This window comes from Sorex fumeus, unplaced genomic scaffold, assembly GCF_029834395.1.
Source record: "Sorex fumeus unplaced genomic scaffold, SorFum_2.1 ptg000131l, whole genome shotgun sequence".
NCBI classification, from domain to species: Eukaryota; Metazoa; Chordata; class Mammalia; order Eulipotyphla; family Soricidae; genus Sorex; species Sorex fumeus.
The window spans coordinates 14,186,867-14,212,731 of NW_026606188.1; the positions used below are offsets into that span (position 1 = coordinate 14,186,867).

At 42.8% G+C, this 25,865-nt stretch overlaps 1 protein-coding gene across 1 annotated transcript in view; it reads left to right on the plus strand.

Moving 5' to 3' along the window:
* Positions 1–25,865, plus strand: part of MAN2A1 (mannosidase alpha class 2A member 1) — a 205,571-nt gene that overhangs the window by 135,623 nt on the left and 44,083 nt on the right. Inside the window, exons 14-16 of the mRNA XM_056139074.1 lie at positions 1,003–1,224; positions 2,672–2,794; positions 8,285–8,399. Of these exons, the coding sequence (XP_055995049.1) occupies positions 1,003–1,224; positions 2,672–2,794; positions 8,285–8,399 (460 nt within the window). The remainder of the gene's footprint in view (positions 1–1,002; positions 1,225–2,671; positions 2,795–8,284; positions 8,400–25,865) is intronic.

Genomic DNA, 25,865 nt, shown 5'->3' on the forward strand with positions numbered 1-25,865 from the left:
ACGTTATCACTGAAACTTTTGTGCTTATAGCTTCTCCCCAAATTAATGAAATAAGCATTACTCAAGGATTTTTTGAATTTCTTTTTATTGAACATAGTTCAGTTTGATGATGATTATGCCTATTGAAATCAAGATTAATATCATACTGACAAATAATTTTGGGTATGTCCAAATTCTCATAATGGTAAGGTAACATAATATGTTAGGAAAGAAAGCTTTCGTAAAATAAGTAATTTTTTGCCTTTCTTTCTTTCTTTACTTTTTTTTTTAATCTGCTCCTAAGTAATAAATTGTTGGGAAGAAATTGTTTTGGAGTAAACAGAGTTAAACTGAATCCCTGCATCACTAGAAAGTTTGTGCTTTGAACATGAAGGGCACTTCAAACTACTTGTGAAGATCCAGCCATAAGCGATGAGCTCTAAAGGAGAATTGCCTCTGCTTGTTAAAAGCCATACTGCGCTGCTCAGAAAGACTCATAACCCCTTAGCTTACAGGAAGAATTTCAGTCTGGCTTTAAAGGAGGGTCCCCATCCAGAGCACGGAGCTGGTGCCATGGTTCCTGGGCAGAGCTTCAGCGTACACGTCTGCTGGACCTCAGGCAGTCATTGACTGAAATCATTAGTTTACGGCTGATGTTAAATTTACCAGTCTCATTTTTAATGTATTGAAATATCACTATTTTGAGAAGATTTCTAAGAAGAAAATTATTATTCACAATAAGGCTTTACTTCATCGGAGAGAATTTTCCTAAGCACAAATCAAGAGTTCCTAGAGTTTCATAAATAGAAGGAAAAGATGAATGCCCTTGATAGTCCTCTCAGCAAGTTTTAGGTCCTCTGGATTAACTAAAATATGTGCTCCCACATGTTAGCAAAACATTTTTAGAATAGAATTGTGGTTTCTATTTTAAAATGTAACAATTGGTTATTATTAATGAAAGTAATACATGGTTTCTATTAAGTAAGCTATATTTATCTTTAATAAATTCTCAATCTTTTAAAGGTCACTTTTCTAGCAAAATTACCACCATTGGGATTGAAAGTATATAAAATTTTGGAATCAACAAGTTCAAATCCTCATTTATCTGAATATGCCTTGTTTAATTATGGTGACATAAAAGATACAGGAATTTTCAACATTAAGAATATGAAAAGTGCCAAAGAAGATATAACTTTAGAGAACTCCTTTATTAAACTTCGATTTAACCAGTCTGGGCTTATGGAGGTATGTTCCGAACAATTCTGAGATTTTAGGCAGCTTATCACTTTTATTATAATTTGTACATATTGTTTGTATGAAGGGGATAGGTGACTTAAGTTGACTGAAGAGTCGGTTGTCTGTGGGGAAAGATTTGTACATAATGTTTTTCCCTAATCTGTACGCTCATATTTTTGAGTACATATGTATCCTAATATGTTAGCCTTATGTCTTTTTTTATTTGATTTGATTTTTCAGATTTTTAGACAAGTTCTATTAAAGCACCATGATACAAGGTTACTTAGAGTTGGGTTTTTGATCTACAATGTTCCATCAACAGTCTCGCCGCCAGCGTCAGCTTCCCTCCAGCAGTGTTCCCCAGGACCTGCTTTCAGGCTGTAGGACAGTATTGTCTGCATATTAACCATCTGCTCTTAACGATGGTTTCACCTTATATTCTCTGCCTCCTTCTAAGAGTTATGCTCTCTCTTCTATCGACAGGGGGTGGATGAAGGAACCGGTGGGAAGAATTCTCTTGATGGGAAGAAGTCTCTTGATTTACCATGTTGCCTTGCACCATCTCTTTGTAGTTCACGCAGGGTTTTCGGGGGGATTTTTTTTTTCTTTTTGGTCTGTGGGTTGATCTCTTTGCCACCTGCTCCTCTCCAGTGTGGCCCAGGGTGGTACCGCTCTGGGATCTGTAGAACTTGTGATTGTTCAGAAGCATTCCTGGAGGGCTGGGAGAAGCTCCCGAGCTGGGGCACGTGCTCTGCGTGTGGGAACCCAGGACCAGTTCCCGAGCAGTGCACAGTCAGGACTAGCCCCCAGCACCAGAATGCAAACACTTTCTGAATGTTTGTGGAAGCTTCGAAAATAGTCTGACTGAGTAAATGTATGTCTGCTGAAACTAATAATACAAAAACAGTATAATGTGACATAGCACTTAAAACTTTACATTTTACTAAGTTACTATTACTGTACTTAACGAAAATATTTTTCCATGCATATGGGAAATAAAACCTGCAGTGGTGGAGAATTCTGGACACTTGCATGGTGTTCGTGGTGCAGTACTTTGTACAACAATAACAAACATTAACACAGTATTAACCACGACTGATTTACATTAAAAATAAATTATAAAAAAAATTAGACCATCTTCTCTACCATGTAAAATTTGAGAATAACTGGTTTAATTTACATATTGTTTGTAGGAAGAGAAAAGTTGACTTAAGTAGGTGAATTTATTATTCTCTTCATAGATGAAATTATATTTCATATTTTTGTATTATGAAGATTTTTAATCCTAAGGCAGTGTTTGGATGTTCTCTCAAATAATTTAAATATTAGAGATTGAATCCCAGGGCAGCTTTTTATTTTTACATATCTATGGAGATAAATACAGTATAGTGACTCTTAACAAGCTGGACCTTAATTTTGTTGTTGTTAGTAGCCTTAATTTTGTTGTTGTTTGTAGGAAATGATAAATAAAGAAGATGGTAAACCTCATCAAGTAAAAGTGCAATTTTCATGGTATGGAACCACTAGTAAAAGAGACAAGAGTGGTGCTTACCTCTTCTTACCTGACGGGGAATCCAAGGTAAGTGCCGAGGACCTGAGCAGGGAATCTATGGATTGGAAGGCCATGAAGAAACGGTGTGAGGTCATGATTCCATTACCTACCTCATACGGATAATCCAGCTGGCCCCACTGTTCTCTCCTTTTTCATATTTAGAATTTTATAGTTGAGTTTTAAATAAATTTCCTTATTGGAATCAATTAAGATGCTCTATTAAGTTCTCTTCATAAAGGAGGCTCTGTCTGATTTAGGTACCTTTGAAAGTAAAGAAAACAGTAATTTTTGTGATTATTCCACAAATCCATGCTAACCACTGCCAATGCTTTGATGAAATGGTGAAGTGGATTTTTTAAATTATTTGGTCTGTTTTTCTAATACATTTCCTCACTTCCCACGTGTTCAGTTTTATTTCACTACATGTCCATATTTTGTCTCTCATGGTGACAGTTCACAATTGAAGGTATGTTCTTTAAAAACATACTTTTTGGATATGCGGTTCTGTTTGAGAAGATTTAGTTATAGATGAAATAGACCTGAAGATATAATGTTTGAGAGTGATTAGAGTTGACAGAATTATATTGAAAAATCAAAAAATCATTATATTGACTAAGTGAGAGGCTGGGGGTGACTCTGAGACTGGGCTGTTTTTGGTCCCTGACACTGAATGGCTCCCCTACACTTAGCTGGGAGGAACACCGTAGTACCACGGGGTGACACAGAAAAGGTCTGAGGAGAATGCTATAGTACCACAGGGGGATGGGGGAGGGGGTGGCACAGAAAAGATCTGAGGAGAACACCATAGTACTACAGGGGTGACAGAGAAAAGGTCTGAGGGGAACATCGTAGTACCACGAGAGATGACAAAAAGCTCTGAGGAGAATACCATAGTACCATGGAGGGTGACACAGAAAATTTTTTAGGGGAATACCATAGTACCACAGGGGGTGACACAGAAAAGGTCTGAGGGGAACACTGTAGTACCATGGGGGTGACAGAGAAAAGGTCTGAGGGGAACATCGTAGTACCACGAGAGATGACAGACAAAAGGTCTGAGGGGAACACTGTAGTACTACAGGGGGTGACAGAGAAAAGGTCTGAGGGGAACATCGTAGTACCACGAGAGATGACAGACAAAAGGTCTGAGGGGAACACTGTAGTACTACAGGGGGTGACACAGAAAAGGTCTGAGGGGAATACTGTAGTAGTACCACAGGGGTGACACAGAAAAGGTGATGAGGCTGAAATTCGCTATGATAATAGGCATGCTAAAAGTAATGTCTCCATTTTGCTATGTTGAAAAGTTTTTTTCAACAATTTAATTTGACATTATCTCACTATTTCTGTTCCTGCAGATTTTATGTATTAAGTTTTTAATTTGAATTTTATTTTAAAAGTTATTTTGATTGCACTTTAATTTTCATGGAGTCAACTTGATATTTCCCCTTTCCTCGTTTTATTATTTTTTCTTTTTGGGGGAGGGGGGCCTGGGTTGTTAGGTCACACCTTGTGGTGCTCAGAGCTGTGTGCTATCTCCATGTATTCAGGAATAACTTCTGGCAGATTTGGGGACCATGGAAGGTGCTGGCGATAAAACCATGGCGATAAAACCAGGTTGGCCTTGTGCAAGACAAATGCCTTATCTGCTGTATTATTGCTCTGGCCCCTCCTTCTTGCTTTTAGACTTACACAATCTTTATCACCTTCAAGATACAATAATTGTTCCCAAATTGTGCCTTGGGACCTGTGTAATCATCAGGCAACTAGGAAATCCCGCGGCACTCTCTGCCTATGTTCGGTGGTCTCTGGCCACATCCCCACCCAGGATGGCCAATGCCATGGGTGGACGAAGGAGCAAACAAGGGCCAGGCAGGCTGGTTGGTGATCATTGCCTTTATTCCTTTCTCCCTATGCTCCTGTTCCAATCTCACTAAGCTCTCCATTCCAGTCTCATCCTGCCCCTCATTCCCATCTCCTCCTGTCTCCCTTGCTCATCTCTCTGCACTCCGACTTTCTGCCTCAGTCTCTCTCAGGTCTCAGGTCTCTCTCACTCCCTACTTTATCTCATTTCCCCCCACCCCTACTTTAGGGGTAGCACAACCAACATATCAAATCACTTCCTGGTCACAGATCAGGCTCAAGAGCAAATAACACCTAGGTGTTTTTCTCCTTTCCTTAGTCCAATAACTTAATTAACATCTTAACTCTGCTTCTTAATATTATTTTGTATGAACACAGTAAGAGATACATTAAGCTTATAGGATGGCTCTTCTGTTGGCATCTCGCTATAGATCTCAGACTACAGCACTCAGGCCAGATTAATCTTTCCTAACCCTTACAGACTCCTACTCCAGTTACTACTTTTTGGATCATGACAGAATTTGTCCATGACCATGCTCTTTTAGTTAAGTATTACGGCACCTTGGCCTGGCTCATTTTGATGCCAGGATAGCTCACAGCTGCCCTGGGTCTATCCAGTACCTCATCCGGACTCTGTTTTTGGAGTGCTAGGAAGTAAGGGCAACTGAGGCATAAATCTAGAAAACATGCCCAGGAGTGAATATTACTTGGAGTCAATTAAAGGTAAAAAGTAAAAGGTAAAGGCCCTCCCGTTGATCGTCGATTTGCTCGAGCGGGCCCAGTAACGTCTCCATTGGAGACTTTTGTTGTTACTGTGTCTGGCGTATCGAATACTCTCGGTAGCTTGCTTGGCTCTCCGCGAGGGGCGGGGGAATCGAACTCGGGTTGGCCATGTTGGCCGCTTGTAAGGCGAACGCCCTACCCGCTGTGCTATCGCTCCAGCCAATTAAATTCAAAGTCAATTAATTCCCAAGTTACCAAGGCATAGTATTAACTGTCTTCCTGTGTCTATAGAAAAAGGACAGTGCTCTGAATTTACTAAGCAAAGGACTTAAGAAAAAGAAGAAAAACAATATTTACAAGTTAACAGAGTCTGATTAGGAGATAAAGGTGATTGGACCAGTTGGGGAAGCAGAGCACAAAGAAAGAGGTTACAAATACACACAGAAGAATGGGAGCACTGTGACGGGAGTAACCCATTAAATCTAAGCTCCCTGTGGCAAGGCAGGAAAGACAAACCAGTGTTATCCTATAGGACCTGCCTTCTGAAAATGCTATTACTTTTCGTTTTGGTTGTGTTTGGGGGGCCACAGCGAGCAATGCTGAGGGTCACTCCTGACTCTGCACTCAGGAACCACCTGGCAGTGCTCAGGGGACCATTATATATGGGATTCTGGGGATTGAACCTGGGGCAGCTGCATGCAAGGCAAGTGTCCCCCCTACTGTGCTGTTGCTCCAGTTCCTGAAAAGGCTGCTTCTGTGCCATTATTTAACACACTGCAAACCAAATCAAATCCAGGGGCCAGAGTGCAGCTTGCTCTGTATGTGGCCGCCCACTTTGAACCCCAGCACTGCAGCACGTATGGTTCCCTGAGCATCACCGGGTATTGCCCAAAAACCAAACAAGCAAAACAGAATCAAATGCACATTATAGGAGATTATGAAAGTCCTTGTTTTTGTTTGTTATTTTCTTTTTAAATGAGTAAGAAATTTAAAGTCAGTTGCAGATCACTGGGGGCATCCCAGGGCAAGCAGCAGAGCCCAAGTATAAACTATTAATCAGTGTTTCCTCACTTAACTTTAGTCACCTGGCAAGTGTTTTGTTTGGATGGACTTTGATACATTAAAACAAAAAAATTCACTACTATGGCCAAAGCCATAATACAGCGGGTTGGACGTCTGCCCTGAGCTTGGCTAACCCAGGTTTGATATCCAGCATTCCATTTGGTCTCCTGAGCACTGCCAGGAGTGATGGCTGAACTCAGAGCCAGGAGTCAGCCCTGACCATTGCTGGGTGTGCTCAGCCCACCCACTGCTCGCAGCCCTCCCCCCCGCCCCGAAAAGGAAAAATAAGTGACATACTATGAAATACACATACTGTGAAATACTATGTGTTAACAATCACTGTCACTGTCCTCCCATTGTTCATCAATTTGCTCGAGCGGGCACCAGTAACGTCTTCATTGTAAGGATTGTTGTTACTGTTTTTTGGCTTATCAAATACACCACAGGGAGCTTGCCAGGCTTTTCCTTGGGGGCAGGATACTCTTGGTAGCTCACCTGGCTCTTCGAGAGGGGCAGAGGAATCGAACCTGGGTCAGCTGCGTGCAAGGCAAATGCCCTATCCCTACCTGCTAAAACTCTCGCTCTGGCCCTGTGTTAACAATACTACTTTAAAATTATTTCATCTTGGCGCTCCAGTCTGGGGTTTCTGGCATTCCAGCTCTGGCTGTGTCATTTCTTTACTTCTTAGTCTTATCTCCCTCCCTCTCCCTTCTCCTGTGTCTCCCTCCCACTCTCCTTTGTCCTCTCCCTTCCCCCACCTCCGTTTTCCTCCCCTCTCCCTCCCTCTCTCCCTCTCTCACATTCCTTCCCTGTCAGTTGCTCTCTTGACTGTCTCAAATTCTACATTCTCCTTAAAATTAGTATTCTACTTCCCTGTGAAAAATTAGTTATCTTCAGATACTTTAATATTGGATAGATAGGTGTGTCGGATCCCTAGGTGTATGGAGAGGAATGAAGAATGTGGGGTAATGAGCTGATGTTCTCTCAGGAAGGAAGCACCATCCCTTCTGCCTCTAGCGCCCTCCATTCCTTTCCAGTTTTGCCGTGAGAAGTTGAAGAACTTGGCCAATTCCAAAGTATACTGTTTCATAATATTTTTCTCTCTAGCTAGAGAGTTAAATTTGGAAGAAGATGACAGAGTTCTGAAAATATTATCCTACTTAAATAGTTTACATTGCAAGCCTAGTATTTTATGTTGTTGCTGCACTAAGAAGTGTAATGCTGAAGAAAATATAATTCTTCATAAATAGTTTGAGGTTGCTCTATGTCACATAAATTAATGGGCTTTATGCCCATATTTCTTGAATTCAGCTTCTAAGAGATGAAAACAGAACCAGTGGTTGCCATAGTTTTTGTTTTTATATTTGTAAATTTTCTTTATATTTAGTTCTTTCAAGAAAAAAGGGCAGTGTTTTATAGCCTCGTAAACTTGACCATGATGACACTGTTTCTGAATCCTACTACCTGTGGCCCCCTGTCTGGACTGTGGACATTAGTGGGCAGTGGAGATAATAGCTGTGTGCCTGGGAAACCCTCATCTCTCCAGAGTGCTTGCAATTTTTAATAAATAGTGTATGGACAGTATAAAGGATTTTAATTAGATATAACTGGGAGGAATGTTTGCAGATCATTTAGACCAATCAGGTTGCAAACATTTCTATTTTCTATTTCAAGCAGTATCTGTGGTAACAAGAGGTCCTGCATGCCATTTTTATGACATAGGCATATCTGATATCTTGTAAGGTTTGTTTTCACTTAAAATAGCAAATATGAAGTGATATCTGTGTTTGCCAGTTTAGACACTACAGTAATTTCTTGGAAAAGTTAAAAGCCAAAATATTTTCCTTAAAAATGTCATTTCCTTCACAGCCTTATGAGTACAGAACACCACCCTTGGTCAGGGTGCAGCATGGACGTATTTTCTCAGATGTGACCTGCTTTTTTGAACATATCACACATAGAGTCCGCCTGTACCACATAAAGGGTAAGAAACACAGTAATGCATTTGTAAATGTCTGCTGGTTCTTAAATTCTTTCCTCATGTCATTTTCAATAAAATGGCAGTTGCTTTTCAGGATTGATATGTATGTAGTTGACATCATATTTTTGGTGAGATTGAAAGCAATATTCTTTGACAATATAACTTGTAGAGCATTTAAATCCTCTAACTGTATATTTTTTCTTGTGTTTATTTTCTCCTTTCTGCCATAATCTGTGTTGGTCATGAGTTCATTCACTGAAATCCTTTACTGAAGTCTTAATTTCTGAGATCTGAGAAGTGGCTGGAGGATTTGAGGAGATGGGAATTATATCAGATCTGTCCTTCAGTTCATGGATCATTTGCTCCCCGACACTGACACATACAACAACCCATACATAGAGAATGTGTTCCTGTAACTGTATAGCTCTGCGATTTAACTTAATAGGGAAGGCTTTCTACACTAACTCCATTCACAGCTCTCTGGAGGGTAAATATGCAAGCAGATAGCTGTTGCTCTAAGGACACTGTAGAGCAGACTTTCCATTAACCAGTGATAGGAACTAGCTTTCATTCCTTAAGGGTCACTTAGAGCCAGAAAGATGGAGGTGTCGGTGGGGGTAGGAGGAGGCTGGGGGTGTATTTAGAAAAAAACCTGCATGGAACCAACCACCGCAAAGACACGAGGGCCATTGAGACAGGGCCCTAGTGGAGCCCGGGCCCAAGGGCCGGCTAGTCCCTCTGGGAGGAGTGACGGGAGCAGAGGCCGTGTGCTCAGAATGTCAGAGAATCCCCCCATCGGCACCCCTGGGCTTGGCCGACTGGGGGTTTTTGGGAGCACTCACCCAATTCTCTCCTGGGAGGCTTTCCGGCCCCTGGGCATGGTTCTCCATAGCGTATTGGGGGTTAGCTGCAGATCTCTGTGTTTGCTCTTTCCACTCAAGAGAAGCCCTCGTTCCTCAGGAGAATGTATCTCTTTCCTTCCTCTCATTTTCTAAATACAAACTTAGGAATTTACTGTTCATGTCCTCCGGATCCCGGGATGGATGGATTTTGAGCTGACTTCCTTCCCTGAAGAGAGCCAGTTCCTCGGTCCAGCCTGGTGCCACCGCTTCCCAGGAAACTCCGTGGCCGGATTATTGCACAGGCCTGCTGAGCCTGTCAGGGTTTCAGCCGACTCCCCTCAGCCCAGACCCCCAGCACTTCCTGGTGACTGGGGTGGTCAGAGAGAAGTGCTGTTTCCTTCCTTGAGGCAGTAGATTCCCTATTTCACCTCAGCCCCCCACAACTCGGCCTGTGGACCTGCCTCTCTCTCCCTCATGGGCTTCCTCATGCCATGACTGTTGCCCTTCTGTGGGTCAGGCTGTCAGGCCATGAGGGGAGGCTAGTTGGTTTGGATTGAGCAGACTCCTTCTCAGACTGCAGAACTAATCCCAGTGACCAGGTCAATTAAACATCATTGTTTTGCTGTTTGTTAGAATTCCTGGTATCAAGAAACTTTCTCATGTCATTGTACAGGTAAAAATGAAATCTGTTTTCACGATTGATTGGTTGTTTTTTCAAGAGTTTCTATAAGGTATGAAAAATAAAACTTAAGCTAACTTCGCATCCTCAGTGTGACTGTTCAGTTATTTGCAGTCACTTTGCTACCTACAAGGTACATGGTTCTGAAATAACATTCTTAGGGAGTTTCCCAACCCTCCATAATAACTCATAAATAGTATTTTTATCAACCACTTTCTACTCTCACATAAGACATTACTTAACATTAGTGAGAGTTCTAAGATTGCATTTCCAGCTATAGCCAGAGATTTTGCTTTATGGATAGAAAATAGCTTTATTATGTGTATATGCTCATACATGCTTTTACGTTCGCTTAAAACTTCCATTTATTAATGGAAAAGCTGTTTATTGGGTATGACATTATCGCCACTTGGGCACAGAACTGTGCCCTCACATTTGGCTGCGTACTGCCCTTCAACATTTCTGCTTCAGGGAAAGACTATCAGAGAAAATGCTGAAGCAGCTCAGAAAAATTCCTCGTCTCGGGCAAGTCTGTCTGCTCCTGGCTTTTGTGTACTTGTATCTATCCCCATCATCACGTCATCCAAGTCTTCCTACGTTGTCCAGGGGATCTGGACTTCTGACAGGGAGAGGGTCTCCTGCTATGTACACTTCAGTCAGTTTGGAGATTTATACCCCAACTTGCCCCTTTTTCAAACAAACACATCAGAACTAAGTGATTGTCTCTTTTCCTCTCTCCCACTCACCCGTCCCCTATGGGACAGCTGAAATGCCCCGGGGTTGACCAAGAGTCCTGCAGTGGGCATGGGGGTGTGGGTAGGTCTCAGGCACAGCAGTGGGATTTAACTGACCCCAGGCCACCAAGGCAGCAGTACCAGGGCTCTGATCAGTTAAGAAAAACACTATTGTGTACAGAGCACTTCTTAGTATTAGCATAAAGTAAATATGCAGACCTTATACTTGGATCTGGTTGTCTCCGCGGGTAGAATAACCCTGAGCTAAAACCATCTTTTCTTGATACTAGATATTAATAGTTTGAAAGCAGGAAACTCCAGAAGGTTGTGAGAACTGACAGATAGAGACCCCAGGTATAATATGACGTTAAGAGTGTTCCTGTTTTTCTGTCCTTCTCTAGATTGGAACTGAAACCAGGTTTGTAACGACTCAAAGCATCGTATCAATCTTTCTTTCTGTTCTTCCGAGCTTAGAGCACGTTTTTCTTTCCAACTTGAAAGTAACTGGTGGGCATTAGAGGCATTAGCTCAGCTGAACGACTTCCCCTGTGTTTGTGTTTGAGTTCCTCTCATCTGACCTGCCTCTCAGAAAACCAGTGCAGTTGTGAAGAGAGCGCCTTTTGCAGAGGCCGGTGTGAAGGACTTTGCTCTGTCCTTCCCATCACACATCCCTAAGGCTCAGGCTTAGGATTAAATCACTCACTGGGACCCGGGACGGAGAGGTTAGACCTTCGGGTGATGGGGGCTCCTGGTGCCTTCCTGAGACTCAGCAACACAGGGTGTGTGCTGAGACACTCACTCCAAAGCTCACCTGTTTTTTTCAGCTTTGGCCTCATGTAAATCAGGCTCTGGGTAATTGATTAGTGTGTCCAGACAGAATGTGACGGTTCATATTAGTGCAAAGAGAACACCGCCTTCCAGACTTTTGTACTTTTGTAGGTTGACTTTAAAAAAAGAATCTCTCAAGAGCTAGAGAGATAAGTTGTTTGCCTTGCATAGTTGACCCTGGTATGATCCCTGCACCTGGGCCCCTATGAGCACTGCCAATGTCGCTCCAAAACAAAAGCAAAGCAAAAATATTCCTTTAACAAAAATACTGTTGGAGGGCTGGAGCAATAGTATAGCGGGTAGAGCGTTTACCTTGCATGTGGCCAGCCCAGGTTCGATCCCCGGCATCCCATGTGGTTTCCCCAAGCACCGCCAGGAGTAACCCCTGAGCATTGCTGAGTGTGACCCAAAAACCAAAATATATATATATATATGTATGTATATGTATATATATATATATAGTTAGAAATGTAGCTCAGTGGTAGAGCTTGACTCTCACTTATATGAAACCCTGGCTTTGAGCCCTGATACTGCAAAAAATATCTATTATATATATGTATATACGTATACACACACATATATATACGCACACAGAAATTTAACTTAGCTACTTCACTACGTCCCCGCTGTTTTGGGGGGTGGGTGCACCCAGTGGAGCTTAGGGCTGACTCCTGACTCTGCACTCGGGGGTCGCTCCTGACAGGGTTGGGAGTTGGCTCTATGATGTGCCCGGGGCAAGGTCTGCATGCCCAGTGCATGGCAGGAGCCCTGCCTGCCAGCCTGTCTCTCTAGCCACAAGTTTGCCCTTTAAGCTGACCAGATGCAAGGGTTATTTTTATGATGCATAGAGCTGTTGTTAGTAGCAAATTTATGATTGACAAACAAATGGGGACTCCGGAGCAGACTGATAAAGTTCATAGCACAATGGTATTAGGTTACTAAACCAGCTAATTACATAAAAGATTATATTTCTGATCAACAGGAATAAAGAAACAAAAATAAATCATTATCATGGATTTCCTATCTTTATTGTTTTCTTTAAACAGTTTTGTGGTGGTTTATTTGAAATATTCTACATGAAAAGCTGAACTGATAGAGATCTGACAAAATATCTTTAAATTCTTCCATCCTTATTTTAAAATTTTTTAACCCTTTTCTCCCTAAAATTAAACTTGAGTAGAAAACAAAGTCAAGAACTAGAATGAGGCAGCACTTCTAGAATTTCATAAACTTTATTGATTTTTGAAGCAGAATGAATTGGGAAATCTGGGTTTAACCTGACTTTGAGTTCTGTTCTTATTTTAGTATTTAGCTCTAGTTTCTCTCAGTTAACCTCTCTGGATTCGAGATGGTAAGCAAAGTTTAATGTCTTTTAACATCATTTACTATATTATATACAGGTTTTTTCATTTTACAATTGTTCAGATACTTTAATCAATAGGTTTCCAGAAATATGTTAGGGAAAATCTTGTGTTCTGCTTGCTTCAAGAGAGCAAAAAAAAAAAAAAATCAGTGGTTTCAGGTATTTTTAATGATTCTATTCTATTAATCTCCTGACTTATACCAGGTAAAATAAAAATCTACTTTATTGGCACCAAGATTAATGAAATGCCCCTTTGAAAGAATTATATAGAAAGGTATAATATAAAGCTGATTTCTCAAAGATTATTTTGTTTATAGAAAATAGCATTTTTCTGCAGGATTAATTAAGGTGAAGATTAATTTTACTTATAGTGTAAATCATATTTCATTACATTGAAGCTTTAGTTATTACTAAATAGGCCACATTAGCTTTTTTTGGGTTAATCTTGGATTAAAAGATAAAATATAGGACAAGCAGAAATCACTGCATTCCCTTGTGTTACATTGGATATTCTGCCATCACAAAAAAGAACATACCTTGTAGTGACAAAATGATCAGTATGTTACATTAGTTAGCTGTTGCTTCAGTCTTCAGAACTATAATTATTAGACTTTAGTGCCCTGATTTTCTGTTGAAGAATGAGGTTGCTCTGGGTTCTAGTGTGTTGTGTACATTGTCACCAGTGCAGGGTTGAGCTTTAGATCTGCTTTCTTCTCCTCTTAAGGCCCCCAGGGTCCCCCGGGACTGTGTGCTCTTGCTCGCACAGGTGTTTGTGGGTGAGTAATGCATGTGTAGACCACATTTCAACCCTTAGGAGAAATATCTGAAATGCAATACTTTTGCCTATTTCCCACCAACATATTATAAAAGTATTGTATGTGATAGATTTTACTAAAAGAAAACAAGTTAGCCTGGAGGTGAAACTGTAATGAACTGCCATCACAAAATGTGGAAAAAAAGACTTTTCCTTTGGCTGAAAGGACAAAAACATTTTCTTGCTCAGCCATATTTGGCACTCAAAGAGAGTTTGTTTAGTTTTTCTTTGTTTCCCTGGTATAGTCTCAGTTGATTTGGAGCATGACCCCTGACTTTCAGGGTGTCAAGATTAGCTTCGACTAATTAAGTATATAACTACATTGGAACCAGATCTGAATCTCTATGCAAACTAGGCTGACCTTCAATTTCTTAGGGACTCAGTTTCCTACAGTGCAGAAAAAGAAATGGTGACGTTAAATATCAGAGATCCTTCATAAAACTTAGTATCATATGAAGTGTGTATTCTCTCCAGACCCATTTCCTCACCCAAGTTTGGTTTTACACTGTTTGCTTTCCACTGCTCCTGCCCCAGTGCCGTGCTCCTTGCCACCCAGATCCTTCATACAGGGCTCCCTGTGCTCATACTGGATTCCCAGTACTGGCACTTTTTTGCCTTTTCATTTCCTGAGCTAAGTTCTGTTCATCGAGTTAATGTCTCAGAGGAAATAGCTCATTTGCCTCTAAGAATTCGGTGGATTCTTTACTGTGATTAGTGTTGTTCAGAGTGATCTAAGAAGATATCCCTCCCCCCCCCCACCAAAAAAGTGTGTCTTATGCTTGACTGCTGCTTCTGAATTTTCTTCTGAATTAAGGATACTTGAATTTTGAACTTCCATACCTGGAGTCTTCCAACTTGTAAACAAAGTCTCACTAAGGTTGTTTTTAATTCCATAAAGATTCATGAGGATATTAAAATGGTTTGTAATCAATCCCTTATTTTTCCCCGGGACTAAATTTTATATTTAGTTTGATTTAAGAGTAAAAGGCATTAAGTAAGTTATGACTAGGCAGACTTAGGTAATTAAAACACTTTTGGAATACCATAATAAGCAATTGACTGCTAAAGGTTTTTTTCCCTGCTAATTGGAATTTTTTAAAAATTGAAATAAGTAGTTATGTATCGAATCTGATTATTCCTTTCAGGCACGAAACACAAAGTTATTTTAGGGGACTATAAGCACATTCTTGTTATACAAATTCAGAACTCAGAGGTTTGACAGCAGCTGCTGTGTTAAACCCAGAGCTTCTCAGAGGGAAACATCCACCAAAAATATGTGAAGGGCAGAGGGATAGGGAAGATCAAAGAGGGTGGGTAAGAGTTGGGAATTGCTCTTGGTTGGAAAGCCACCTCTGCATTCGTCCTAGACTCTATCCAGCATTGTGCTCAGCAACTATTCAACCCTGTGCATGTTCTCACCTCTTTGAGCTTGATTTCGTCACCCTGAACACAGGGTTGGGGAGGGTCTGCCTCAGGGAGTATTGTAGGAACAAGCTCGTGCCCATCAGTCCTGGAACATCGTACCTGCTGGATCCTCCTGACACAGTTTCTGACCAGTTGAGTTAGGCAGTAAGTATCACAGGAACCAAGAATCCTTGAGGGCAGGGGGATATTTGGTAAAAGAACTGAGCTGTTGAGATGCAATGTCTTGGAGAAATGTCACTTGTTTGGGCTGGAAAGACTAAAATGTTATCACAAGCATGAAGTAGGCTTGGCTAAATCTTCCTCTCTGGAGCTGTAACATTTGAAGAATTCTGTGTCTATTATATTTCTATTCCTAAGCAGCATCTAACTTTCTTTTATACAGCTAAACAATTAGGAAGGATTATTTTGAGCATATTATACATTTTGAAATAAGCACATGCAATCAGTAATAATTTGATAACAAATTAGGCAATTTTTTAAAGCCCAGACAGGCTCAACTCTAACAGTCAAGTTGAACTTACTTATTTTCTCACTGAACTTTGATCTCCAGTTCCCCCCAGAATTTTATCTTAATGTCATACCAAAGGCTTGAGGGCTTGTTATTAGTCTTTTATTAGCACTGTAGCACTGTCCTCCCTTTGTTCATTGATTTGCTCGAGCAGGCACTAGTAACGTCTCCATTGTGAGACTCGTAGTTACTTTTTTTGGCATTTGAATATGCCACGGGTGGCTTGCCAGGCTCTGCCGTGTGGGCGGGATATTGTCGGTAGCTTGCCGGGCTCTCCGAGAGGGATGGAGGAATCGAACCCGGGTGGGCCGTGTGCGAGGCAACGCCCTACCCACTGTGCTAAACAAATAGTGGTAGATACAGATATGTGTGTATAAGTCTAAGTTTGGATTTTCTGTCATTCTCCAAGGAAAGAAAGGTGTGTGTTGAGAGTAGTGATGAGGTAGAGTGGACATGAGGGCAGAATGTTGTGGGGTCTGGAGCACTCTGGGGCTGTTTGGAGAGGTCAGTGTATAAGAAGGTATTTACACTGTTATAAATATCGCCCAGTTATAATGTCTAAATTGTTTTTAAACAACTGTTTGCCAGGAGGCTGGGAGCCATTGGTGGAGGGATGCCGCCACTGAGCTGGGAGTGTTTGGATTGTTGTACGCCTAAAGCCAGTGACTTAATACTATTGTGAATTATAATACCTAAATAAAAATTGAGAAAAAGATGCTTAAAACGAAATGTATCAACCTAAGATTCCAAGTACTATATATTTTCTGGATTGAGTGACAAACTCTTGATTGTTGCCATGCAATAATATCAAAATAATCTCAATATATTAATCAAAACAATTTCATTATATTACCATTTTGATTATTTTAATAATTTGTTTTGTTTTCAGGCCACACCCCTTGAGGCCTAGGCTGCTTTTGGTTCTGCACTCAGGAATTACTCCTGACAGTGCTCTGGGGCCCAGATAGAATGCCTGGGATCAAACTTGGGTTGGACACGTGCTAGGCAAATGCCCAACCCACCTTGGACTGTCTCTGTAGCCCTGCTCACTTTAGTGACGTCTAGTGGGAACATTTATCTTATTAAGGGGGACCCTTTGTATCTCCAAATGTTCGTCTCTCTCTGCGTGGATATTATTTCTAGAATGAGATAGCCTTCAACATTGCTTTTATTCTTTGTTTTTATAAATGTAAGGCAAATGAATGTTAACATAAAAAAGTAGGTGGCTCATTCAGCTCCTTAAACTCCTTGAGAAGTATACAGACTCCATCTTCTCCCAGAAAAAGTACCTTGGAAAGGAACATATTATGGAAAATGCGTATATTAAGTTCCTGCTACCTAGTCATCAGCTTATTAGGAACAGGGCCTTCAGATAGATAGTTCTGTCACCAGGGAAGATGGCGTGAGATGGACTCGGCTATTATTCTTGCATTCTTCCCCGTGTCCCAGGCCACCTTGCATGAATCATGGATGAAAATTACAGGAGAGCTTCTGACTTTGGAGCTGGGAGTGATTTTATTTACCTCACAGGCAAGGGCTTTAGTTACACTTCATCTGATTTGGAATTTGTGGTTGTTTAGTTTTGTTTGGGGCCCACACCCAGCAGCATTAGGTTTTGTTCCTGGCTTTGAGCTCCTGGCTCATTCCCGGCAGGGCTGGGTGGACCCTATATGGTGCTGAAGAGTGAACCAGGTCTGGCACGGACCAGCAGAAGCCCGACCTGCTGTGCCATCTCTCCTGCCGCTGCTTCTGTAGTGTTGGGGAGTATGTGTTTTGTTGTTTTGTTTTTGGGGAGCCACACCCTGCGGTGCCAGGGCTTCCTCCTGGCTCCATTCTCAGAGACAGTCCTGGCAGGCCTGGAGTTGCTCCTGAGCTAGTCCCTTGCAAGGCCAGCTCTCTGCCCACTGGACTCTCTCTCCAGCCCCTAAATTGGAAGTTACGGATAAGATGTTCACTGACTGCTTCCCAAAGCCCTGTTCTTTCTTAAAATTTGTGTCTGGTAGGAAAATATAAGGATAGTTTCCTATTTCAGTGAATGTTTTTCACTTGAGTCATTATCCTCACAACCAGTATGATTTTTCCTTTTCTCCTGTTATTTGTGGGTGCTCTGCAAGGAGGTGCAGTGCTGGGACCGAGTCCCCGAGCCCTACCACATACTAGCTGTTGTGCACCCATTTGAGCCGGATCCCAGGCCTCTTCACTGGTATTATTTCTAACAAAACTCACAGCTTATGTGATCAGAAGCTGTGCCCTTCCTATTAGGCAGGTTCAGTCATGTATGCATCACTGAAACACAAACCACAAAGTGTGTGTCGTGGAGTTGATCAGGGAACAGTAGTTGGTTAGTTCTTTATAAGGAGAATAAAACGGTACATCTGGCTGTTTCTCTCCAATTTGGGCCTTGAATGCTGCTTGCTAACCTGTATATTCATGAAACCAGATGTAAAATTTTTCTCTGGTAGAAAGAGAATCACTGTGGATATCACAGGTTTAGAGTCAGCTCACACGTTGCTCAGGGACTCTTACACTTTCCCCTCGTGAGCCCTCACTACCTGACCCTGGGATGCAGCTATATAGAATGGTGCACATACAATTCACTCATATAAAAGTCATAGATTTATTTTAAAACAAATGTTTAGTGACTCCCCATATCCCATTTTGTGGTCCATGTGGGATCCCAACCCAGAGTTTAAGAAAGGAGACTTTAGATGGCAGCTAAGATCTTAGAAAGGAAAAATTTAAAGTTACCATGAAGAGAGTGATCATCCAGATGTGTGGATTATTTTTATCCTGAGATGTTCTGGTGTGAGTATAGTATTTACAAAATAAAGCTCAAGTAGGAATATTTGCTTTTCAGGCGCATAGTTTCCAAGTTGACCTAAGCATTGTGTTCATTAATAACTGTGTTCACTCCCAGCTAAATAAATTCACAAAAGCAGTATCACAAAAGCCGGACTAGAGAAGGTACTTTGAAATTTTGTCAGTGTGTATGTAAAACTGGGCTGGAGCCATAGCACAGCGGTAGGGCGTTTGCCTTACAAGTGGCCAGCATGGCCGATCCGATTTCGATTCCTCTGCCCCTCTCGGAGAGCCCGGCAAGCCACCGAGAGTATCTCGCCCGCAGGGCAGAGCCTGGCAAGCTACCCGTGATGTATTCGATATGCCAAACACAGTGACAACAAAGTCTCTAATGGAGACGTTACTGGGCCCACTCGAGCAAATCGATGAACAACGGGAGGACCGTATGTAAAACTAAATAGTTCCAGATTGGAGAAAAGACCATGAGAATCGGAAGTGCGAGCTTAGCGCTATTCTCTCTGTCAGGAAGTGATGGCACTGCCTCCCCCACCGTGTCTGTTTAGAGATGCATTTCAGATGTATGGGACTTGATATGCATGACAAATGTTGGTCACACTTGTTTGAGGACTTAACCATGTCTCTCGGGATTTGTCCTGCTGCACTGCACCTGCCCAGGTGGGTGGATGGCAGGGCCTGTCATTCCTTCTCTCTCCGGCGAGTTGTCTGTTCCGCTGCTACGAGCTGGGGGTGCGAGCTGGGCTGCTGGGCTCTCACTGTGTTCCTCCAGGCCCTGGGCCTCCTGGGGCTATGTGCGGTGTCCGATCTAACAGCTGCACACTCCGCATTTCAGATGGTGTCTGGGTGCTCTGAAGAGGGGAAGCGGCTTGAACTGTCTTCCGTAAATGAGGGTTGGCTTAGGTTTCATCCCAGTCCGCTGCTGGGGAGGATCAATCCTGCAGAGGGAGTGACCCCGGGACACTGGCCACCTCTGAATTCTCAGGCACCCTTGTTGCTTTCCTGGTGCTAAACAACAGGAAGAGAGTGAGACCTTGTCTCTTCTGCCCCTCTGTCCTGTCCACTCAGTGGAGGCTATCAGGAGAGCGGCGCTGAGACCCTCCCTTAACTGTGCGTCCACCGGCCCGGATTCCTAGCCCTGGCCTTTCCCAGCTGAGGCTGGCTGATTCCCAGCCTTCTTGGACACAAACAATTCTTTTTAGATGCTTGAAATTATGTACACGTTTGCAGTATGCAAATAATACATAGTACATATCTAGACATTCGTATATATTTGGTTGCCACCATTTTTATGTATGCAGATATTTATATGCATTTTAATATCTATGCTTGTGCACTTACATATTTATATGTGCAGGCATATTTCTGTATTTGCATACATACATCTATGTGTGTATACTCTTGACAACTATTTCCCATATTACAGTCAGTTGAATCCTTATGGAATCCATGCCTACCTCCTAGACACTATTCATGAGAATATGTGCAAATACCTGAGTGTATGTGCGCACACACACACACACACACACACACACATGTAGAAATAGAGTATTTTGTGTGTATCTGTTTTTTATGTATGGCACAGTCTGGCATTTCTGCCGTGGGTTTTCTCCCTCATACCTTCCAGCAGCTCCTTTTCACTTGCTGGCAGCGTCCCCTGCAGGGCCTCTTGGCTTTATTCTTCATTTTCCCTCCAAGGGACACCTATCACATTGTCCTCTCTGTTGCTTTTTACTCCTGTGTTTTATGTTCTGATTAGGTCTGAATGTGTCATTCAATATCCATTACCTGACCAGCAGCTGCTCTGGCTTTTGATACTATTTCAAGACACTTGTGTTTTTAAGAAACTTTGGGTTCAGTTGAGGAAACTATAGGCAGAACACTTGAAGATTTGCACCTCCAAGGTCACCACTGACCAAGGCTGATGTGATATGGGCACACAGTGCTGGGCCTGGGGCCCTTGTGGTCGCAGGGATCCAGCACGGTGCTCATGTCCCTGCCCTCAGCTGTCTCCCGGGCTCTACTCATTCAGAGTAAGCTGGGAGCCACCTCCCTGCCCAGGCCACTCTGAACCTCTCCCAGTCTGGCCCCATGAAGCTTCAGTGCTTTCCACAGTGCCCGCAAGGCGGGGTGGTGGAGAGTTGAGGTGCTGTTTGCCCCGGGATCTGGCTCTTGGTAGCTTGGGGTCAGGGGTGGATGAGTCGCCTCAGGACAGCGTGTGTGTGTGTGTGTGTGTGTGTGTGTGTGTGTGTTGTCCTTGCCCCGTGTGGCTTCCACCTTTACTCCCCAGCAGAGCTGTGCTCCGAGCATAAAGGCTGAGCCACAGTCCCCATCTCTTGAGAAGTTTCTTGTCAGCACGCACGCTTGCTAAGAGGGAGCATTTATCCTTCCTCTTACTCCTGCATGGCCCAGTTTGCTGCCCCGCAGGAGACCACTAGGATAACATCCTTGTGGATCTTAAGCACTGTCAGATAGAGCCCTAGTGGCCCCCAAACAACAGGAGAAATGACCCCTAATTTAAAAAAAAAAGAGCGAGAGAGAGAGAGAATGCAGGGCTAAAGAGAGAATACAGTGGTAGGATGCATGCCTTTATGCCACTGATCTCGGCTCTGTCCCTGAGCCCACCAAGAGTGATCTCCAAGTACAGGGTGAGGAGTCAGCCCTGAGCACCACCAGGTGTGGCCCCCAATCAAAAACAAGCCCCCAAGTCACCACAGAGAGTGTGGAGGCCCCAGCAGGAGGGCATGCCCAGCCCTGGTGGAAGACTTCTTTCCTGGCCTGCCTCTAGTGCTGGGGGGAGGGGGGGCGGCGGGGAACGAGCCCTCCCCAGCCTGTGCTGCAGGGCAGAGAACAAGGACACTTTCTAGCTGCTCAGATCTGGAAAAGATCCCTGTGTTGTCTCCCCATCCATGGACAACTTATAAAGCCAGTGCCGGTCGCTTTTCCGGAGGAAGAAAAGCCAGAGACATCTAGGAGCACTGCCATCCTTGCCCAGGTGGATCTGCTTTGGCAGAAGTAGCTTTGCAGCTACACCCTGTCGAGGCCCAACAGCCCACGGACCCCCACGTCCCCCAGCTCCTATGCGCGTCCCACGCCTAGGGATCCCACACTTCCATTTCTGCACGAGGGTATTTCAAAAACAACAAATTATCTTTGAGAACTTGGGGACTTTTTTAATACCATGTGGAGTTTAATTTGTTTTATCAAAATAGGTATATTAAGTTTGATCTTATTTTAAAAGTCTCTCCTGGCACAAAATTTAAATTAAGGTCTGGCTGATTATGAATAGATAGGGATATTTTAAAGGGTCTGTAAGCATTGCTGCCACAGTCAGATCTGAGCATGATTCTGAGATTGAGTAGGAAATTTTCTCAATGGAAGTAATTTATTGCTATAGAGTTAATGTGGAAGTAAACCTTTATTTCTTGATGCTATATTCTTTGTGAATGTTTCTAGAGGTGCGTGATTTAAGTCAGTGATGTTCTTTTTTAAGACCGTTTTGTTTTGTATTGTTTGTGGTTAATCCCTGAGATCATTACCCTCTTCAGAGAAGAGTAAACATGGACAAGACTGAAACACTGCCTTGCTCCAGCAGGTTGGGGGTTGCTTGCCCCCACTCTCCCCACTAATGTCTCGAGTGTGTAAACTCAAAATGACCGCAGCAGCTCTATCTCCCCTTCCACCTGCGTTTGGTAGTCTCACGCTGCTTCCCCCACCCCGGGGAGGTCAATGGCAATGGGCAGGCGAAGGAAGGAAATGAGGTCCAGGCTGGTTGGTCTTTGTTGCAGTTTATTCCAATCCTTTCTCCATTCATTCCTGTCTCTCTCCTCTGCCTCCTCTGCTACTTCATTCTCCTCTTCCATCCCCCTTCATTCTCCTTTTGGCTCTGAAATCTGGATCTGAATTCTCTTTCTCCTTCTCCTTCTGGAGTCTGGATCCTGATCCCCCAGCCCATTCTTACAGTCTAGTTAAATCCCAAAGCATGGGGGTTGGGGTAACAATTACACATAGGTGTGGTCACAGTCAATAGGGGTAAAGTTCTTTCCCTCAGGGAAAGCCCCTCCTAGGACAGATACTCTCTCAGCAGGATGACCCACCCTAGAACTGAATCCCCTGGGTGTGTTTCTCCTCTCTTTGTCCAACAAACATATAAGCATACATAATATAAATCATTTTGTATAGATACAGTAAGAAATACCTTAAACTTATAGAATTCCTCTACTAGGGCCATCTCAATCTCAGACTACAGTGCTCAGTCCAGATAGTCTTTCCTATCCCTAGCAGGGTCCTAGTCTCATTGTTACTTTTGGATCGTGACAGCATTTGTCTATGATCAAGCTCTTAACTTACAGTTAAGAATCGTGGCACCTTGGCCTGGCCCATTTCGATGCCAGGGTAGCTCACCACTTGCCCTGGATCTGTTCAGTCCCTCGTCGGGACCCTGCTTTTGGAATGTTAGGAACCAAGGGCAACTGAGGCTTAAGTCGAGAAAGCAGATGCCGTGAGTGAATAATATTCAAAGCCAATTAAATCCTAAATTACAAAGCATAATATAAACTGTCTTCCTGTATCTATACAAAAAGGACATTGCTTTAAAGTAAAGTATTCATAAGACATAAGGAGAGGAGAAAGGCAATATTAACTTACAATACAAGTTCAGTGTCCTAGAAGGATCTGACCTTACAAATTAACAGAGTCTGATTAGGGGAAAAGCTGATTAACTGAGTGGGGAGGAGATCATAGGGAAGAGGTTACAGATAAACACAATGGAATGGATGTGCCTCAGGAGCACTGTAATAAACATAGTTCCTTGTGGCAAGGGAGGAAGGACAAACCAATGACATCCTACATGGAGGACTGCCATCCTTGTGGCACCTCTTATTTTTAAGATGAGTTCATTCATAAATGCTTGTCTGTTAAAATCCCATAGACATTTTCTTTGGTTTGAGAATGTATTCTGCTTACTTTCCATTTAACGTGACACATTTCTTACTTCTAAAAGATGCTTTCCTACTGAAGTCCAGTTCTCTTGCTCTGCGTTTCTTTTGCCATGGGCATTTGGTCTTTCCCTGTTGTATTTTATCATATCCTGCATTATAAAAGATGGTTCTGTGTCTGTCCCTTCCCCTCTGACCGACTTCACTCAGCATGCGACTCTCAGGATTCATCCACAGGGCAGCAAATTGTATGACTTAATCTTTTCTTATGGCTGAGTAGTATTCCTTTGTGTAGATATAACAGTTTCTTTATCCTCTCTTTATTGGACACTGAGATACTGAGATGTTGGGCATGAAATCTATCATTGATAGCTCTGTCAGTCACAGTGCCTCTCTGTCAGTCACAGTGCCTAAACTTTTCAAAGTGCCTGTGTAGAGGTGGGTTGGTTGGCTGAGGAAAGTGCACCCTGGTAAAGGGATTGGTGTTTTGTGGGAACAGTATGTGCCTGAAACCCAAGCGTGAATAATTTGGTAATTCGTGGTAACTTCAATTTTTTTAAAAAAAGGAGGGGCGGGGAGAAGCAGCTTTCCTTTTGTCAACCAAGGAATGTATTTGTATATTTAACTGGCAGAGGTTAGTGGTTCAGACTGTTAGTGGTCAGTCTGAACCACTGTCCTGACTGTAAAATAAATTTACAAGAGAAAGCCCCCCACATTTTCTAGGCTTATGCGGATGCTACTTTCATACATGACAGCTTTTCTTTTTTTTTCTTTTTTTTTTCTTTTTTTTTTTCCCTTTATTGTATTTTATTTTTTTTTAAAGTTGTAGATTTACAATTTTTTGTGCTTTGGTTTCAATTATACAATGATCAGATACCCATCCCTCCACCAGTGCCCATTTTCCACCACCATGGATAATATCCCTCCCACCCCCATCCCCCCATCCCCCCTGTCTCTGTGGCAGGGCAATCCCCTGTGTTCTCTCTCTCCTTTTGGGTGTTGTGGTCTGCAAAAGAGGCATTGAGTGGCAAACATGTTCAGTCCATAGTCTACTTTCGACATGCATCTCCCCTCCTGGGAGGATCCTCCAAACATCCTTTATTTGGTGCTCCCTTCTCTATCTGAACTGCCCTTTCCTCTAGGATACCCGGCTGGCCTCTAAGTTATGGAGTAATCCTCCTGGTGCTGATCTCAGCTATTCTTGGGTATTAATCTCATACTTTGTTACTTTATATCCCCCAGATGAATGCAATCTTTCTATGTCTATCCCTCTCTTTCTGACTCATTTCGCTTAGCATGATACTTTCCATATTGTACCACTTGTATGTAAATTTCATGACTTCATCTTTTCTAAGAGCTACATAGTACTCCATTGTGTAGATGTACCAAAGTTTCTTTAACCAGTCATCTGTTCTTGGGCACTCAGGTTTTTCCAGTTTCTGGCTATTGTAAAGAGTGCTGCAATGAACAAACAAGTGCAGATGACATGACAGCTTTTCTAAACATGGTAAATCACCAAACTTAGCACCGGTGGTACTTGTTGCTGGTGGTTAGGGCCTGAACATTCTTCCCCCTCCCTTCCCTGAGGGCCTGTCTGATGCATTCTCGGCTGTGCTGTGTCGGGTTCGGGTGGAGGGGAGTCACATGCACCGTGACCCCGGGGCTCAGTCTCACACCTGCACCATAGACTTACTGCCTCTGAGCCACGGCCCTTATGCTCTGCGTTTATGTTCTTTTACACAGAGCCAACAGATTCCAACTTCCTGTCTTTTACACAGAGCCAACAGATTCCAACTTGCTGTCACCTTCTAAAAGGTTTGGGATCTTTTCGGCTCTCAGAAAAAGCCATCCTTGTCCCCCTTACCCCACTCTAGGTTTTTTTTTTTTAATGTTTCTTTTGACAATTTTTATTTCTTCTTTGAGGAAGTTTCTGTTCATAACTTCTCCCCATTTTTATTAGTGAAGCACCATGACATACAGTTGTAGACTTATAAATTTTTGTGCTTGGGTTTTAGTTATACAATGATCCAGTACCCATCCCTCCATCAGTGCCCATTCTCCATCATTTACTTTTTTTTTTCCTTGTTTTTCTTACACAGCCCTTTGTCTGAAGCAGAGGCTCTCAAACTTACTTGGTTGACTTTACCCTTTTGATTTGTTTTTGTTTTGTTTTTGGTGTGGGGGGGGGGGCACACTAGGCGATATGCCAGGTCTCTTCTGATTCTGCTCTGAGGGGTCACCCCTCATGGGTTTCAGAAATCATATGGTGTGCCAGGTGCCGGGGTTGAACCCACCTCAGGTGTGCAAGGCAGGTGTTTCACCTGCTGTACTATTTCCCTGGCCTCAGAAGAGAACTTCCTCATCAATCCCTTGGTGGGGAATTCGATCTGTCTTGGTCTTTTTGCCGCTTCCCTAATTGTATTCTTTCTTGTAAGATCCAGTTGTATCTCTTAGGCATACTCCATCTTCTTTCATAAACTTCTCTCTCCATCTCTGAGAAACACCCAGAATATCACTAGGATCTG